This window comes from Artemia franciscana, chromosome 7 (assembly GCF_032884065.1).
Source record: "Artemia franciscana chromosome 7, ASM3288406v1, whole genome shotgun sequence".
NCBI lineage: Eukaryota > Metazoa > Arthropoda > Branchiopoda > Anostraca > Artemiidae > Artemia > Artemia franciscana.
Genome location: NC_088869.1, coordinates 41,098,502 through 41,116,431, shown reverse-complemented (window position 1 = coordinate 41,116,431; position 17,930 = coordinate 41,098,502). Strand labels below are relative to the sequence as shown.

General features: G+C 35.9%; 2 protein-coding genes across 7 annotated transcripts in view; both read right to left on the bottom strand.

Annotated features, from left to right (window-relative positions):
• LOC136029310 (transcriptional repressor CTCF-like) overlaps positions 1-10,453 on the bottom strand; it is a 72,750-nt gene extending 62,297 nt beyond the window's left edge. For 2 of the 5 annotated variants that reach the window (XM_065707575.1, XM_065707580.1), the window contains exon 1: positions 10,334-10,453. The gene's annotated coding sequence lies outside the window, so the exon portion shown is untranslated. Of the gene's footprint in view, positions 1-5,356; positions 5,425-10,293 lie in introns of all 5 variants that reach the window. The other 3 variants (XM_065707579.1, XM_065707576.1, XM_065707577.1) reach the window with 3 other exon arrangements.
• A 6,379-nt stretch (positions 10,454-16,832) lies between these two features.
• Positions 16,833-17,930, bottom strand: part of LOC136029309 (transcriptional adapter 2-beta-like) — a 39,833-nt gene continuing 38,735 nt past the window's right edge. For both annotated transcript variants that reach the window (XR_010618013.1, XM_065707574.1), the window contains exon 9: positions 16,833-17,241. Coding sequence is in view for 1 of the 2 variants with exons in the window: in XM_065707574.1 (XP_065563646.1) it covers positions 17,056-17,241 (186 nt within the window). In the remaining variant the exon portion in view is untranslated. The remainder of the gene's footprint in view (positions 17,242-17,930) is intronic.

Genomic DNA, 17,930 nt, shown 5'->3' with positions numbered 1-17,930 from the left:
GCAAGATTTTCGTTGAAATCCCCAAAACCTCAGGGATAGTGAAAACCACAGCACCTAGTTTGCCTTTTTGTAAATCCTGATTTGGTTTCACCTTAATTTTCATTTTATTTTCAGTGTTGTAATAAGACAAAAAATTATTTGTATTATAATTTGTTTCAGTAAAGCGCCAAATACACAGTAGGCCTTGTGCTTTTACCGTTAGGGACCTGTCAGTAGCCAAACTCTTGTTTGTAGTAAAGAATATAGATGTCTCCAACAGTTTTGGAAAGAGCTAATAAATTAAACTGAACTTTTGGAATAAAACATTGCTAATAAGTTCTTTTCAGGTGGGGGAGAGGATCGTGCCATGGAGGGAGGACCAGAGTCAGCTTTCATGATTTATCATTGATAATTGTTCAGGGGGGGGGATATCAGGCCATGGACGACCAGGTGTCAGCTCCCACGAATTTTGGAATAAAATGTCGTTAATAAATAGTTTTTTTGTGTGGGGGTAGGGCCATGGAGGGCCAAAGGTGAGTTCCCATGATTTTTGGAACAAAATGTCGTTAATAAGTTGTTTTTTGGGGAGGGGCGCATGCAGGGACAACCAGGGGTCAGTTCCCTTAAGTTTTGGAACAAAATATAATTAATAAGTTTTTTGAGTGAGGGAGGAGAGGGGGGCTTACCTGATCTTTGAACTATTCTATAAAAAACCTCACAAAAAACTTATATACCCCAGGGAATAACATCCAACACTTGCCCCTGAGCTCTGGGGGGGGGGGTATATTGATCCTGGAGGTTTTGTTATTTAAACTTTTGACTTATTTTAAGAAAATGGCTATCTCTTATTTTAACAAAATGGCTGAAAGACTATTCTAATTGATGGTTTTGGGTAGAGGGCAGGGGGCTAGTTACCATCTGGTCCCTTTGGATTCTTAAAAAGGGAGCTAGAACTTTCAATTTCCAACATAATCAGCCAACTTTAAAGTTTATATGACCATTCCTTCCATAAAACCTCATAACCCCCTGGGGCATAATTTACAACTCTTGTCCCAGGGTTCTGGGGGTTGCATAAACCCCTGAGTTTTCATTTTATGATCTTTGGTCTATTTTGGACAAAATAAATATCTCAAAAATTGGATTGGATGCATTTGCGGAAAAATGGGTTGGTGGGAGGGGCTAGTTATCATCAGATCACTTTCGACTCCAAAAAGGGAACTAGCACTTCCAATTTCTAGTCATCTGAGTCCTCTCTGAAGTTTCCCTCTTCTGTAAAGACCTTCTATGACTCTGGGGCGTAAGTTAAAACTTTCTCCTGGGCACTAGTAGGGGTTACGTTGACCCCAAAGTTTTTGTTTTCTGATCATTTAACTATTTCAAACAAAATGGCTATCTCCAAAATTTTGATTGAATGCATTTGGGGAAAAGAGGATGTGTGTGAGAGTGGGGTGGGGATATATGCCCTCCGATCGCTTTTGTCTCTTAAGAGGTAACTAGAACTTTCAATTTCCAATTAAATGAGCCACCTCTTAAGTTTATACGACCACCCCTTACATAAAAACCTTATATGCCCCCGGGGCATAACTTACAACACTTGCCCTGGGCTCTGTGATGTTGTGTTGACCCTGAAGTTTTGTTATTTGATCTTTAAAGTATTTTACGAAATGGCTATCGAAAATTTGGTTTTATAAATTTGAGGAAAAAGGGGCCTTCAGGGGGGGGGACTAGTTGCCCTCTGATCCCTTTTGACTCTTAAAAAGGCACTAGAAATTCCTATTTACAATCGAATGAGCCCTCTCCAAAATTTATACAACCATTCCTTTTATGAAAACCTTGCATAACCCTGGGGCATTGTTATCCCTAATAGTTTTTGTTATGTGATCTTTGGTATATCTTGAACAATCGGGATATATAAAAAATTCGATTGAATACATTTGGGGAAAAGAGGGTTCAGGGGGGGGGAGCTAGTTGCCATCAGATCACTTTTGACTCTTAGAAAAGAAATTAGAGCTTTCAATTTCTGATCATTTGAGTCCTCTCCAAAGTTCATATGACCACCTCTTCCATAAAAACCTTGTTTGCCCCCAAGACATAAGTTAAAACCCTTCCCCGGGCTATGGGAGGAGGGGGATGCCGACCCCGAAGTTGTTGTTATCTGACATTGGACTACTTCAAACAAACTGGCTATCTCAAAATTTTCATTGGATGTATTTGGGGAAACGAGGGTGTGGGGGAGGGGGAAAATACCCCCATCACTTTTGAATCATTAAAATGTGCATAAACGCATGTCAAAAACCTTACTGATAGGGGATCTTTAGTTGACATGATATTATGGGATTTAGCCTAAGCATTTGGTAAGGTAAATCACAGGACAATAAAGTATAAACTCTGTGCAATGGGCATCCATGAAGATGTTATTAACAGGGGCGGATCCAGGATTTTCTTTAGGGGGGGGGGCGCATAATAGGTTGCTTGGATAAACTTGCAGACAAAGAAATACCCACAATTTAAAGGGAGCCTCAACAATTATGTGTTGTAGGTAGGTAGTTGAAATGGTTGTAAATTTAATCTAAATCTGGTGAGGGTTAAAGTTTTAATAAATCTTTTGAAATTAAAATGGTATAAAGATATTGATACAAAATAGTAAGTTATAAAAATCATCCTGTGACAGAAAAAAAATAAAAAGCTGTTCACCATCTATAAAAAAATGATATTTAATGTTTTCTGTGTAATTTTTTTGACTTTGCACTTCTGAACACTATAGAGAGTGAGTTATTGCAAAAAAAAATGGTCTTGAACCATCTTTTGAGGTCATGCACTCTTTGTGACAATTTGTATAGGTCAAACCATTTAGCATGTCGTCTAACTTTGTGGTATTGCCTAGAAGCTATGATAGTAATGAAGAGTAGGAAACAAGGATAAAGATACACCTTGTAGTAAAAGATATATTAAACATTAAATACTAGTTCTTTTAGGAATTAAATAAAAAAACAAGTTTTTTTAACTGAAAGTAAGGAGCAACATTAAAACTAAAACGAACAGGAATTACTTGTTATATGAAAGGGACTGCTTCCCCATCAACGCCCCGCTCTTTATGCTAAAGTTTGACTCTTTCTCTCAACTCTAATTTTTAAAACAGTAAAAAAATAGCATAAAGAGTAGGGCGTTGATGAGGAAGCAGCCCCTTTCATATACAATTTAATTTCTGTTCATTTTAAGTTTTAATGTTGCTCCTTACTTTCAGTTAAAAAAAAACTTAAGCTTTTTTTTATTTAATTTCTGAACGTTTTTGAATCAATGCATGTTTTGATTTTGGCTCTCCACAGATGAATAATTAAAACGAAATTTGCATATTTTTTTGGCTAAATGGCTTTTTCATAGTTATGATCGGATGATTTTGAGAAAAAGGAGCCGGGGAGGAGACCAAGTTGCCCTCCGATTTTTTGGTTACTTAAAAAGGCAACTAGAACTTTTAATTTTTTATGAATGTTTTTATTAGTAATTTCTTCACCAGCCACAAGCAGAAAATCTGTTTATTTGAGACAGGCGGCCAGCCTATCTACTCTGATGAGGCCACAATACTGAGTGGGGTATCACAGAGAACTCTACTAGGCCCAATCCTTTTGCTGATGTACAACAACAATGTTTCAATCATATGTATAATAATATGCATTTGTCTGCTGATGATGCTAAACTTTTTGGCATTGCAAACCCACAGAAAATCCAAAGCAACCTAGACAGGCTAAAGGATTGGACTCAAGACTGGCTTCTCAAACTCAGTACAACCAAATGCTATATTTTGCACCTTGGATCCAATAACCCAATGGCTACCTACTCAATTTTATATCATATAATATGAAAAAAACTTCGTTTTCTTAAAGAGTTAAAGAGGCTGCGTCCCAAAGTCGAACCTTAAAACGTACAGGAATTAGAAGAGGCAGTTGGGGGGCTGCCGCCCCCCAAACCCCCAGCTTCTAAAGACTCCTTTGTACAGTTTTTTTTTTGTGGGGGGACTTCATTGTTACTATTTACTAGTTTCGGCGCAATGGTTCTCCTGTCCTCTTGTGTTTAACATTTTTCGAAGTTATTCCATTATTCATTCATTTCAATTTTTTGTTAATTAAAAGAGGGCCTTTCCGAAGCCAAGAGCTGGGGGTTAGCAAACAAACAAAAAACCTGTACAAAAGAGTCTTTAAAAGCTGGGGGTTTGGGGGGCGGCAGCCCCCCAACTGCCTCTTCTAATTCCTGTACGTTTTAAGGTTCGACTTTGGGACGCAGCCTCTTTAACTCTTTAAGAAAACGAAGTTTTTTTCATATTATTTCTGTACGTTTTTCTACAATCCATGGTGGATGTAATTTAATAATTCCTGTACTCCTCGTACAGGAATTAGGAGAGGAACTTGGGTGGCTGCCGCCCCCCCGCTTTTAAATCATTGTATAAAATAGAAAAAAAATAGATAGAATGACCGAAATGTTTCTTTTGCTCATAAGAAGCTAATATTCTGTTATCTCTCAAATGATAAGCTGTCCAGGTGTTATCAAAAAACTTTCTGGAATGGAGCTGGATTTTTATGATGCTTGCAGTCATTCTCGCCGTGCCGAGCTGATTATTTTAATGTACTTGAATGTTGATATTCGTAACTTTTAAGAATTTCAAAAATTAACATGGGACTATTAGACTATTAGGACTATAAGAAGACTATTAGGAGAGGCAAACCCCCGCTTTTAAAGACTCTTTTGTACAGGTTTAATTTTTTTTCATATTAATTCTGTACGTTTTTCTACAATCCATGGTGGATGTAATTTAATAATTCCTGTACTCCTCGTACAGGAATTAGGAGAGGAACCCCCCCCCCCCGCTTTTAAATCATTGTATAAAATAGAAAAAAAAATAGATAGAATGACCGAAATGTTTCTTTTGCTCATAAGAAGCTAATATTCTGTTATCTCTCAAATGATAAGCTGTCCAGGTGTTATCAAAATTTTTTTGATGTTGTGAAAAAAAAAACCGCCCGTAAGGGACTTGAACCCTTGACCCGAGGATTAAAAATCTCACGCTCTACCAACTGAGCTAATAACTTGAATGTTTGTTAATATAACTTCTCAATAGCTTTTAAAAATTTCAAATTAACATGGGCTCTTATGGAGAGAAATCCGTTAATTTAAATAGCTAATGGGTGGTTTCTGGAAAACAGGGAAGGAGTTATCGGATCAAGCTGAAATTTCGCGGATAAGCTCCTGGGCCGTAGGGGACCTTAACTTGTGAATTTCAGCCCGATCGGACAACGTTAAAAGGGGTGGGGGGGGGGGGGGGGGTTGGAGGGTCGAAACTTTTGGGGGGTTAAGATTTTCCTACGAAACTTTCATGGGCACTTACTCGGAGAATTCTGCATCGAATGAGTCTTTGTACACCCAGATCCGATGTCGGATGTGACCTGTAGGCGTCTAGAAAAAAAAAGTAAATGAATTTTAAGTGGCTATGCGTGGTTTCTGGAAAACAGGGAAGGAGTTATCGGATCAAGCTGAAATTTCGCGGATAAGCTCCTGGGCCCTAGGGGACCTTAACTTGTGAATTTCAGCCCGATCGGACAACGTTAAAGGGGGGCTTGGGTTGACAGGTCGAAACTTTCGGCCAGATTTTCCCCATGAAGAAAAAGTTGGAGGGGGATGAAATTTTGCAGGTTTCTTAGTTGGAGCTCGGGCTACGAAATGCATCCCTCCCCATCCGTCTGCGACCACTGGAACCGAAGATCGCTTAACATTGTCGTGTGTCGCCTCTTTATAGAGGCACGAGTGTGCCTCCTTGATCACTAAAATAAGGGAGCATCTAGAGAATAAAGAAGAAGAAAAGGACCATCATTGACAACAGGTTGAGGTTCTACAGCCATGTTCAGCATGTTGTCTCCCAAGCAAATTCTATCCTTGACCTATTAAAAGGGACCATCAATAGCTGAGAGGCAACAATATTTATAAATTTTTTTAAGGCTCTTGTTAGACCCCATCTTGATTTTGGCAGGTGCCTGGCTGGTCCCTCTTGCCAGAAAGATATAAGGCTCATCAAAAATATCCAGAGGCAAGCAACAAAGTGCATCAAAAGCATAAAATCAGCTTCATATGAGGACTGCTTCAAGTAACTCAAGCTACCTACCCTTGTATACAGACACATGCATAGTAATATAATGCTGATGTAAAAACTCCAAAAGGAAAACTACCATCTTCATGGGCAGCCACAGTAACAGCCATCATCTTGCAAGAGGAAACTCAAAAAGCTACCAAAATGAAGCTCCAGATTGAGAAACCATCAAATGTACTTTTCAAGAAGAGTCATAAACCACTAGAATGAATTAAAGCACTCTACTGCCAGCACTCTCTCCACTCAGTCTTTCAAATACCAACTTGACAAGGAATAGGAGAAGAGGCAGTTGAGATTTGACTGGGAGTCACCAACTCAAGAGCACTACAGGTCTGAAGGATCTTAAAGCTTTCAAATGGATTAAGGTAAGGTAATTTCTTTTTAATTGTTCAAACAATATTTAGGTAAATATTGCACTAAATCACAGATGGATAGATTCCAGATTGCACAAAAACCAGTTTTAACAAAGGGTCTACAATATATGACAAGATAAAATTAACCAGGAAACTTATTATTAGGGCTACACATAGAACCATAAGCAGGGGCTGGGTGAATTGTCAGGGTAACAACTATTATACTGAAAAGGAACATAAAACAAGGAGTCAATTGGTACTATTTTTATTTTACTTAGAAGTTTGCTTTAGATTGAGTTGTATTTCTAGACCATATCCCATTATTCTTCTTTATTGCCTTGATTACCTTAATTCACACTTTGGAGCAAATCAGTTGCAAGAACTGTGATGCTCTATAGTTGATGATGGCAATAGATCTGGTCATTGTGTTGAGGTCAAGCCACAAACCATCAGGAATAGAGGGTGCTGGATGTTGTTCAAGAACAATTCTCCAGCAATTTAGAGTTGGCACCATCAGACAACAGCAACTATTAAAACTGACTTGCTGCAATCATGACCCAGTGAAACCTAGCTTTGTCAGAGTGATAACATTATACTATGGATAAAAACATTATTCAACATCAAACAGTTTGTGGTAACAAACCATAAGTAAGGAGCAAGGCAGTTCAACAGAAACCAAAACTCTAAAAAAAAAAGAATTTTGATACAAATAGACATATCAAAAGAATTGATTTATTCAGTTACAAGAATTGATTTATTGATTTATTCAGATTTATTCAGTTACCATTACCCATCAGAGGAGCCTGAGAAAATGTTGCCTCATTTTTGAAAAAAGGGGGGAAGCCCCTTAAAACTTAGAGAATCTTAATGAAAATCTCACTATCTGTTTGTTTTCCCCCTGCAGTGATTGTATCAACTCAATGGTCTCAGAATACTGGGTGAGGATTCATTCAAACAGAAATAAAAAGTTCTTATGCCCTTTTTAAGTGACCAGAAAGATTAGAGGGCTACTTGGCCCTCTCCTATCCCCTTTTTGTCAAAAATCATCCAATCAAAATTTTGAAATAGCCATTTTGTTCAGCATAGTTAAAAGGCCAATAACTATGCCTTTGGGGATAACATGATCCCCCTAGCCATAGGGGAAAGGTCTTATAAAGTTTATAAAATTATAAGAGTTAAAAAATTTGCCCATTATTTATATCTGGTATTTGTTATTGGGAAGTCTGCATACATTTTTCAGTTGGGGGGAGGGCCTACAGGGAAGGAAGTTTCTAGGGGGGTAAACTTTTCAAGAGAAACTTTACACTGGGGCAATTTGCCAAAATTTCTATCTTAAATTCTTTATATTTGCTTTACTTCCCCATTGCTGACTCAATTTCTTTGCATTGAGATGTTAAGGGTAATTATCCAGGGTAAATTTTCCCCAAGATTGGATTGTCTTAAGGACCTCACTGTGGGGATCTTTATGTGGAGGTTGAGCTGGGTTTCCTGGTATTATTCAAAATTAAACTCAGAAACTTTTTAATTGAAAGTAAGGAGCAGCATTGATACTTAAAACAAACAGGAGTTATTATGTATACAAGGGGGTTCCCCCCTTGTCAACACCTTTCTCTTTCAACTAATTGTTTGTTTAATCATTACACTAATTGTAATCTTTGGCCAGTTGTTTAATTTGAATAATAAGAAGCTTTTTAAAAGTAGTTTAGCATGGAGAGTAGCGCTGAGGAGGGGGCAAACCCCCCCCCCAATATGCATAATAATATCTCTTCATTTTAAGTTTTAATGCTGCTTTTTACTTTTAACTATTAAAGCTTGTTTTTTACTATTATGTATATATATATATATATATATATATATATATATATATATATATATATATATATATATATATATATATATATATATATACATATATATGTATATGTATATATATATATATATATATATATATATATATATATATATATATATATATATATATATATATATATATAAATTATATATATGTATATATATATATATATATATACATATATATATTATATATATATATATATATATATATATATATATATATAAAAAAATTATATATATGTATATATATATATACATATATATATTATATATATATATATATATATATATATATATATATATATATATATATATATATATTGCCTCATTTTTGAAGAAACGGTGAAGCCTCTTGCTCAATGGTCTCAGAATATTGGGAGAGGGCTCATTCAAACAGAAAGTTCTTATATCCTTTTTAAGTGACCAGAAAGATTGGAGGGCAACTTGGCCCCTGCTCATCCCTCTTTTTTATGCTCTGTCCAAATATAGCAATCAATTCACTCATACATGCACCCACCATCTCCCTGATGATTATGCATATAGCCCTAGAATATAGGGTTTTACAAAACTAAAAACAGTAAAATTCTAGTTAATTGACTTCTTGCTATCTCAGAAAGGGTTTAGGCTAGGAAAATGAAACTTTCAGGGATGAATCTACAGACTAAAGTATGTCCTGGGAAGGTATTTTGAAGCAACTACCTCTACTCTTTCTCCCTCTAGAGGGCCCTGATCTTTGATGACCTTTAAAAGTATGTGTGTTATAAAAGTGAAACCTTGCAAAATAGATCTGCTGCTTAATTGAAGTGCAACAAATTTTTTTTCAGCTTCATAACTTTGCTCAATTCCATTTCATAAGGTTTTAAAGATATGCAAATACATTTCCTAAATTTTGAGAAAAAAAAACTGATATGGCTCAGGATTCTACTCAAATAACAGGAATTGTATTTTCAGAACTAAAGGCAGAGAAAAAGCAACTAGTAACTGAAAATTAAGGTAAAATGTTGTTTGTCAAAATTTCAATAGGTATAGACCTGTCATGTAGGCAAATTTCAGGACCCTCTAGAGAGAGAAGGAGTGGAGCTGGGTACTTTAAACTAACTGAAAGTTTCATTTTCCTAACATAGACCCTTTCTGAGATAGCAAGAAGTCAATTAACCAGAATTTTACCCTAAAAACATACACTTTAACAAATTCTTATCTATTTCATAATATGCAATGTTTTGATTAATGTCAATAATAGGCTATTTGATATCCAACAGACCCAAAAATCTTTTACTGTAAGATGTAGGTCTAACAGTTCAGAAAGGTCAAGAAACCTGTTTATGAAGAAAGCAAAGCATCAACAGATGCAAAACAACAGAAAAATATATAAAATAGGGCTATCTATAGAACTGTCAGAGGGAGGTGTATTGTGATTAGGCTAAAATAACTATTAGCCTATGTTTAGAAAGGGCACAAAAGAGGCATTATGTAGTGTGGTCACTTTGTATCTGCATCAGTAGTATAATTCTGTATAGCTACTCTATACCTAGGACCATGAGGGTAGGGGGGTCTGTTGTAAGAAAATTGACAATGATATTTAGAAATAGCACATAATAAGGCATGTAACAGTAGTCCAGGTCTACTATTTGTATTTTGTAAGCAATTTTCATCAGAAGAACTCCCCTCCAGTAACAATTTTCCCACAGGCTTTAACAGTAAATACTAGCCTAGCAACATAGACTATAATTGGATTCCTTGTAGACTATTCTATTAGTTAGACCTAGGCTAACCTTAGTCTATTGACACAATGTTGCAAAGGATGTACAATGGAGATTTCAGACTAATCATCTGTGTGACTATGGATTATCTTACCCAACATATGCTGTTATTGTCAATATGAAGATTTGGGTCTAGCCCAGGGTGGGGATCCATAAATGGATAATTTGACAATTAAGTTAATTACTATTCTAGTTCATAGAAACTTAAAACTACCAAGAGTATGTTTTTTCTAAGATAGGGGCAAGGCCAATACCAAGGAATAATGTAGATAAATCACGTCAAATTATTCAATTGGCTGGAATTCAACTCATTCTAACATATCAAATAGTTTTGTTGTTGTTGTGGTGTCTTAAGAATGAAAATGCGGCATCTACATAATCAAATTCCAGATGCTGTGGTGAAACAATAAACCACAAGAGCTAATCCATGGTTCCCACTGTTGTGCCTATCCCGACACGATTTTTTCTAGCGGAACAGACGTTCGACAGAATCGGATGGAGGTTCACAAAGAAACACAGACTCTTACGTCGCAGCGACAAACTCTAGAAGAATCAGAATTAGCCAAAATTGGCTTTTCAATCAGCTCCATGACTTTGGTCATGATTTTTTTAATCAGAACAGCGCATGCGATTTGCCGTATGAGCTGAAACTATTCAACGCATCCGACATTGCAACAAAACGGATGGTTTTGCGTTGTTTTTTGCAGGATTTGTGCCATTTGTCACAGGTCGCAGGATTTTGCGTGAAATCGCAGCAGTGGGAACCAGGGGTAACTCCACAAGCATCGAATTTAGCTTTTTTTAGAAGAAAGTAATAGCGTTTGATGAAAAGTCCAATCTTCGAGGAGGCAAGTTAGAAAAATAAGCAGAAATCAGTTTTCGGCAAGACTATTTGCTCTGTATAAGTTTTGATAAGAACCAATAACCATGTCAGAAATACAAGTTATGATGAAAACCTGCATCAATTGCGCAGAAAAAGTGCCGTTCCAAACGGAACCAGCTAGTTTTAATCAAAAAGGCCTAAGTTGGATTTGAAATGTGTGGCTGGTCCAGAGTAATCCTATGTTAGTGGATTGTTGGGGCTCGTACAATTTTTAGTATTCCATGTGGAAAATTTGTGATTAATCTCGTGCCGATGATATGGACAGAGTTTGTTTGAATACTAAGCGAAATTTTGCTAATAGTTCAGCTAAGCGCCATGCTAACTTGATTTATCAAAATAATGAATTATCTCTTTCTGAACTCATTTCAGTACAGAAACTGATGAAGTGTAAAAAAAAAAGTCAACAAATATTTCGGATGGTTCCAAAAGATTCCTACTATGCATTCTCGCATGTCTGGAAAGTGCTATAGGTATCATGTCCTCAGTGTCCATGTCAAAGAAACTATTAGTAAGCATGAAGATTCTGAAGGTAGTGACTAAACATATGTTATGTGCTTGCTTAAGGTGGTACTGAGCTCACTAAATATCTTGCTTGAATATCTTGCTATCTTTCTTCTTCAGTTGATTTTTGCTCAGGATTGGTTTTTCCTGTATTTACAGTAAGTATAGTGACGGAAGCTTTGTAACAAAACGCTGTGTATTTTAAGCTTTTTATCACTTCTTTTTTATCAATTAAATCAAATTGAACTTTGAACCATAGAGTAGATTTTAGGAGGACTATGAGGCTTAAGGAAGGATGCAGAAGTGACGTTAGGCTTAAAAAGGAAAATGGTTAGTTTCATTTACCGAGTTAGAATTATTATCAAGGATGGGGAGTAGAATGAAGATGTATAAAGTAAAGTAGCCAAAGTTCAGGGTATTGTCAAGGGTGCAGTTAGGGTTTGGAGTTTGGAGGGGGATATGAAAAATGCCGACAAAACTAAATCCCAAGGTGTCGAGGGGTCTCCCTCCCCTCCCCTAGCAGCACCTCTGGGTAACGTTTCACGTTTGAAAAGAGCTTGGAAAGATAGGAAGATTATTCTTCGAGCTAAAATATTGGGTATCGGAAGCCGTAGTAAATGAAATTGGATAAGTTTGGCGCTTAAAAGCGGTGATTCGAAAGGTTGAGGAAGATATGATAAGTGTAATAGAAACACAGAAGAGAGAAAAACGAGACATTTTTTTCCCTAAGACAGTGAACAAACAAAACTTATTTAGATATTTCGGCCCTATATCTAAGGGCCGTCTTCAGCAAAGAAAATAATAAACAATAACACACTTACTGTAAAAGTTCTTGGTTAAAAATCCATTAAAACTGGTCATAATAGTAAAATTCAGTCACATTTAACTGATAGAAACACTTATGTTAAAAGGTAATATTCGATTATCAATCACCATCAACAAAGCTCAGAAAAATGCGGCAAAGGTCTGAATACGGATTGTTTTTCCCATGGACGATTATATGTTGCATTTTCAAGAGTCGGTAAACCTGACATTCTATTTATATGCACAGACAATGGAACAGCGAAAAATGTTGTATATTCACAAGTTTTACGTAGTTAAAAACATATATCTATATTCACAGGTGGGACACAACTACAATGGCGGGAAACTAATATGGCCCGTAACGACTTGCGCGCGCGGGGGGGCTTGGGCGTGAAGCGCCCCCACCAACTAGGTGTCGGTGTGGCGCTTCGCACCACACCAATAGCTAGTTATGAATAAAACTATGATAGTAAAATTCAGTCACATTTAACTGATACAAACACTTATGTTAAATCAGCCCATGACCAGACTGATCAATGTGCTCAAAAAGTTATAAAAGAATTAAAAACTCCGAAAGAAAATGGCAGAATCACTCAACAGCTGTACAATAAATATCTCCCTCGTGGTGTTTTTTGCTCAAAGTTTTATGGATTACCAAAATTGCACAAACAAGGCATCCCTCTAAGACCTATTGTAGCTAGTAAAAAATCACCTGCCTCAAACATTGGAAAATGGTTATGCACTGCATTTAATCCATTACTTCACTCCAAAAATTCTTAAATAAAAAATTCAGTTGATCTTGTCGAAAAATTAGAACAGATAGACATATTTGAAAATTCCATATTAAGCAGCTTTGACATAGTTTCCATGTATACTAGTATTGATGTTTCAAAATATGAGCAATTATTGCAAAATAAACTGGAAAACAATTATCATGTAATCGAAGAGTCAGCGATAGGTCTAAACATTGATGTGCTCATGTATTTGGTTAAATTATGTAACAAATATTCTATGCACTTCCAGTTTCGAAATTCTCATTACAAACAGGTAAGTCCTATGGGAACACCTCTATCAGGGCTACTCGCAAATATTTTCGTCAAGAAATCTTGAAAATTGGGCACTGGATTCGTATTTTCTTAATCATGTGTTTTGGGGACACTTCATGGACGATGTAATTTCAGTTTGGAATTATGGCGAAAGTGAACTTAAAGGTTTTTCTAGAACATTTAAATACTTACGATAGAAACCTGCAATTCACTCTAGAGACCGAAACGGATGGAAAAATACCTTTTCTAGATGTATTGATAATACGTAGTGTGAATAAACTGGATTTTACGGTTTACAGAAAACCTACGCATAATAGTAGATACCTTCACTTCAAATCTAACCATCCACAGGTCAGAAGAGGCATGGTAATATCTCTTGTGGATAAAGTACTTAATATCTGTTCAGAGCCATATACTAAAAAAACATTAAATTTTATCACAGACATACTTTTTGGCAGCGGGTACCCAATTTCTTTAATAAATACTGTTATTGCTCAAAGATTAAAGATACATTCTTCTAAAGCTTAAATTCCCACACCAGTAAACAATTCGAATAAACCCACAAGCACGATTTACCTACCTTATATTCCGAAAATTACTTCAAAATTGAAAAAGTTTGTTTAAAAAACAATTTACGTGTTGTCTTCACAAGTAATTTAAGTGTAATAAATCTTTTCAATTCTGGTAAGGATAAGACCCCAGTTACTCGTCTAAGAGGGTGTATTAAATACGATGTAGTTGTGGAAATTATTACATTGGTCGAACCCACCAAAATTTAGGAACAAGATTACAGCAACAAAAAGAAAGTATTGAAAAAGCATTAAAATCTAAAAATAGCCTAATTTCTTTCGATTTAGCTTTAAGCAATAATATTTTTGAAAATCCCAACCATTATGATCTATTTGACGAAACAATTCTAATTAGTATGACCTAGGAATCAAACAAACTGTCCGCGAGGCAATCGAAATCAAACGAAACTTAAATAATAATAGATCCCAAATATAGACTTGGGAGAATACACACTCAACCCTATGTACACAAAATTAATTATAGAAAATAATGTAATTCAAAATAAAACAAAAAATAGGAACCCATAGAAACAAGCCCAATCCCAAAAGAAGTACGAGATTAGCTGCAGAGAAGGCAAACATCGCCATATTGGAATAAGAAATTATTCCAATTTTTTAAAAATACAGTTAGTGAAATGAATGACCCTTTTTAGCTTGTAAAATGTTAGCTTTTATCACAGTCTTGGCTGAACTTTTCTTTGAGAAGTAATGATGCCTAGGCTATTTTTAAAAATGGATTTTTAACCAAGAACTTTTATTGTAAGTGTGTTATTGTTTATTATTTTCTTTGCTGAAGACGGCCCTTAGATATAGGGCCGAAATATCCAAATAGGTTTTGTTCATTCACTGTCTTAGGGAAAAAAAGTCCTCGTTTTTCTCTCTTCTGTATTTGTTTTATGGAAAGGCAGTGTGGTCTTCGTCATTATTTATGCTAGTTGTTTTCAAGAGGATTTATTTAAGGATTTCTTTTACCGACCTTATATTAAACAAGCAATAATACATAAAATTTGTTTTGATCCCACTTCCTAGGGGTATAGTGAACTAAATTCTAAGATTAGTACGGAAAATAGTTCGTATTCAACACCTGATAAGACAGTTTGGTTTTAAGCACACCTTATGCTTAAAACGTATGAGTATGTATGAGTAAACGTATGAGTATGTACATTCTATCTTTGGAAATCTATTAATTGACGTGAATGAACAGGGGAAAGCATATTAAGGTTAAGCACGACCATCGGACAGCTTTCCGATTTGATATATATGCGCAGCTGCTTTTAAATGCTTGTCAGTTTGGTTGGAGTGAGAAAGGACAGGCAGACATGCCCAAAGGCCTCACATTTAAGCCTTCAATCAAAAGATTGAAAATCCTTTCATTACTCTCATCTTAACAAGGATTAACATGTCCATCTTCTACTAAACTATACCTATGAAGTCTACTTGACATCGGGTATTTGCATACATTGAATCCCTTTCTCTCGAGGCTGCAATAATCATGGTACCCCTAGACATACACCTTCTAACCCTTCAGCAATTTAGACTGCAATGAATATCTTGATGTTTTGATATGGTGCTGTGTGGGATTACGAAGGTGACTAAGAGCACGCAAATCGTTAAAGAGCGGGCTGGCAGGCTGATATTCCATCATTTTAACCCCACGAAAATGACAACATAAATGAGAATGTTCGATCAAAACAACCGTTTCTCAACTTTCACGATGATCAGTTCTATATAATCGTCCCTGGAAAAAAATAAACCAATAAAATTATAGTCACCTTAAAAGGTTAGATTTATGAAGGAGCGTCGCTTTTCTAATATATCGTTATCATATATTATTTCCTTGAGGGTTATCATATGAAACGGTTTACTATAGAAAGTTGAGAAAGGGTTACAAGATTGCAAAACTTCTATGTTCCAGTGCTTGTTAGGGTGAAAGCCAACTGAGCTCAACCTTGTTTCCTCTTGAGACACATGTGACCTTATGTGTACCGCAGCTCTACTAACATCGCATCCAAAGTCCAAGTTAACCATTATGTGAACAGTTCAAAGACTGAAAGAGATGTATCCAGAGCTATAAGATAACTGCAGCCTCGAGGACAAGGGCCCCAAACTGTAATGACGAGCTTTGTATTACAGAATTCACAGATAAATTACAAGATATTGAAATACTTATTTGATTCACACATTTTGTGCATTTCTTTTAGTTTATTTTTCTTTTCGAAGCACTGCCTTGTTTTCTATATACTTTTTATAAAAGAAAGAAGAAAAAACAAAGGGACCTCACTAAAAGGCTTAGCGAAAAACAGCCTCCTAAGAACTAACCTGGCAATTATTTAACCATTCCTGTTTGTGTTACAACCCCTTTACAAAAAAGACAAATTTCTCCAACCAAAAACGGATAAACTGGTTGATGGCTACGGTTAGAGAATACAAATTAAAAAGAAACGAAAGTAAGACCAGAGTTTGGCACCTATTTATTAAAACATAACCTTTATCATTCTTACTCCAGATCTTGCAACAAGAAAAAACTAAAAACTAACCAATTTTATGTTGAATAGACAAAATAAAAAATGGACAAAAAGTTAAGTTCAGTGCATGGATGGTTACGGCGGTAAATCCTCGGTCCTGTGAAATAGGACGGCTCTTTCAGAAGCAATCATGAAACCACCTTTAGGAGAGCAAAAGGGGAAGAAGTAGTATCAGGAGATTTTCCACAGTATTTCGTATATGTTCATGAGTTAAACACAAATCTTCATATTATGTATTACCGAATGTTTTAAAACATAATTCTAGAAAAGGAAATGCTGTGAAAAGACAGCTCATAAATGTGAGATAGGGAAACATTTAAATAAAAGTAAAATTTTGCAAAAGATAATCCCCAATCTTTTTTAAGTGATGGCCTTATTAGGTATCCATAGTTATTCCTTTACCTATTAGTCTTTGTTCGAACATATTTCTTCAATTTTGTTTATTAATAGTAATGAAAACATAGCATATATTACAATAGAAAAACAACCTGAGGCACATTTTAAGATTTACAAAAGGAACGAAAAAGAACAGTCGAACACAAAGGATAATTCCACAGAAGGCACAAATAAAGAACAAATGGTCCGAAGCTAAAAACAATATGCAGGTCCAATCAAGAAAACAAAATTTCACTAAAATATAAAGCAACACTAGATTTTTGGTAAAAAATTACACCTTTTAATCAAAGATAGCACTACGGACTTTTCAGCTCTTGAAAAGCAAGATGGTAGTTGAATAGCAGGGAGAAGTCCTTTACATTCAGCAGCATAATTGAAACAGAGAGCAGTTTTCAAGTTTACAAAGTGGGAAGGGCGTATTTTCATGTCATAGCATACCTGAAACAAAAAAAAAAAACTTTCAAAGATAGCTACAAATAGATATAAGCAAACCCACCAACCAAATTTGTAGGAAGTAAGAATCAGGCTCGTAGTTGTGCCTTCTTGCATTGCCGTGTCCAGGGGGGGGGGGGTTAAGTTTGAACTTCCTCTCCCCCGAAATTTTTATCCATCTCCTATATCCAACGCCCTTGCCTTTTTGTAATCCTAATCGCGACAGCTACTTAGTTAAATATATTCCATCGACAGTTACAATTATTATAGTATCATCTGGAGTGATAGGTATGGATAACTGCCCAGTAAATCTTTTTGTTTGAAACATGAAGGAGGGCAATGAATATCGGATACTCTCATCTTCTCTCTATCAGTTCGTTTTTGTAAAAGTCACGTTTTGTGGAATATACATTTGCGTCATTTCACGAAAATTTCAAGGGGGCGGGGTAGCCTATTATTTTTTTTTAAATTTAGGGGGCAGGGAACGAATTCATTATTTTTTTCAACTGTGGAATATGCCAAAAAACTGATTTTTCGATGACAATACCACCCAGAAAGGTATTTGTCGATATCTAGGAGGGGGGGGGGCTTTAACTAAAACTTTTTCGCACGCTGATCAATTGTCTGCGTAGTGCTTTGATCTAATGATTCACTACCTTTGACCGGGAGTGCAAAGCATGGTTGGGGATAAATGA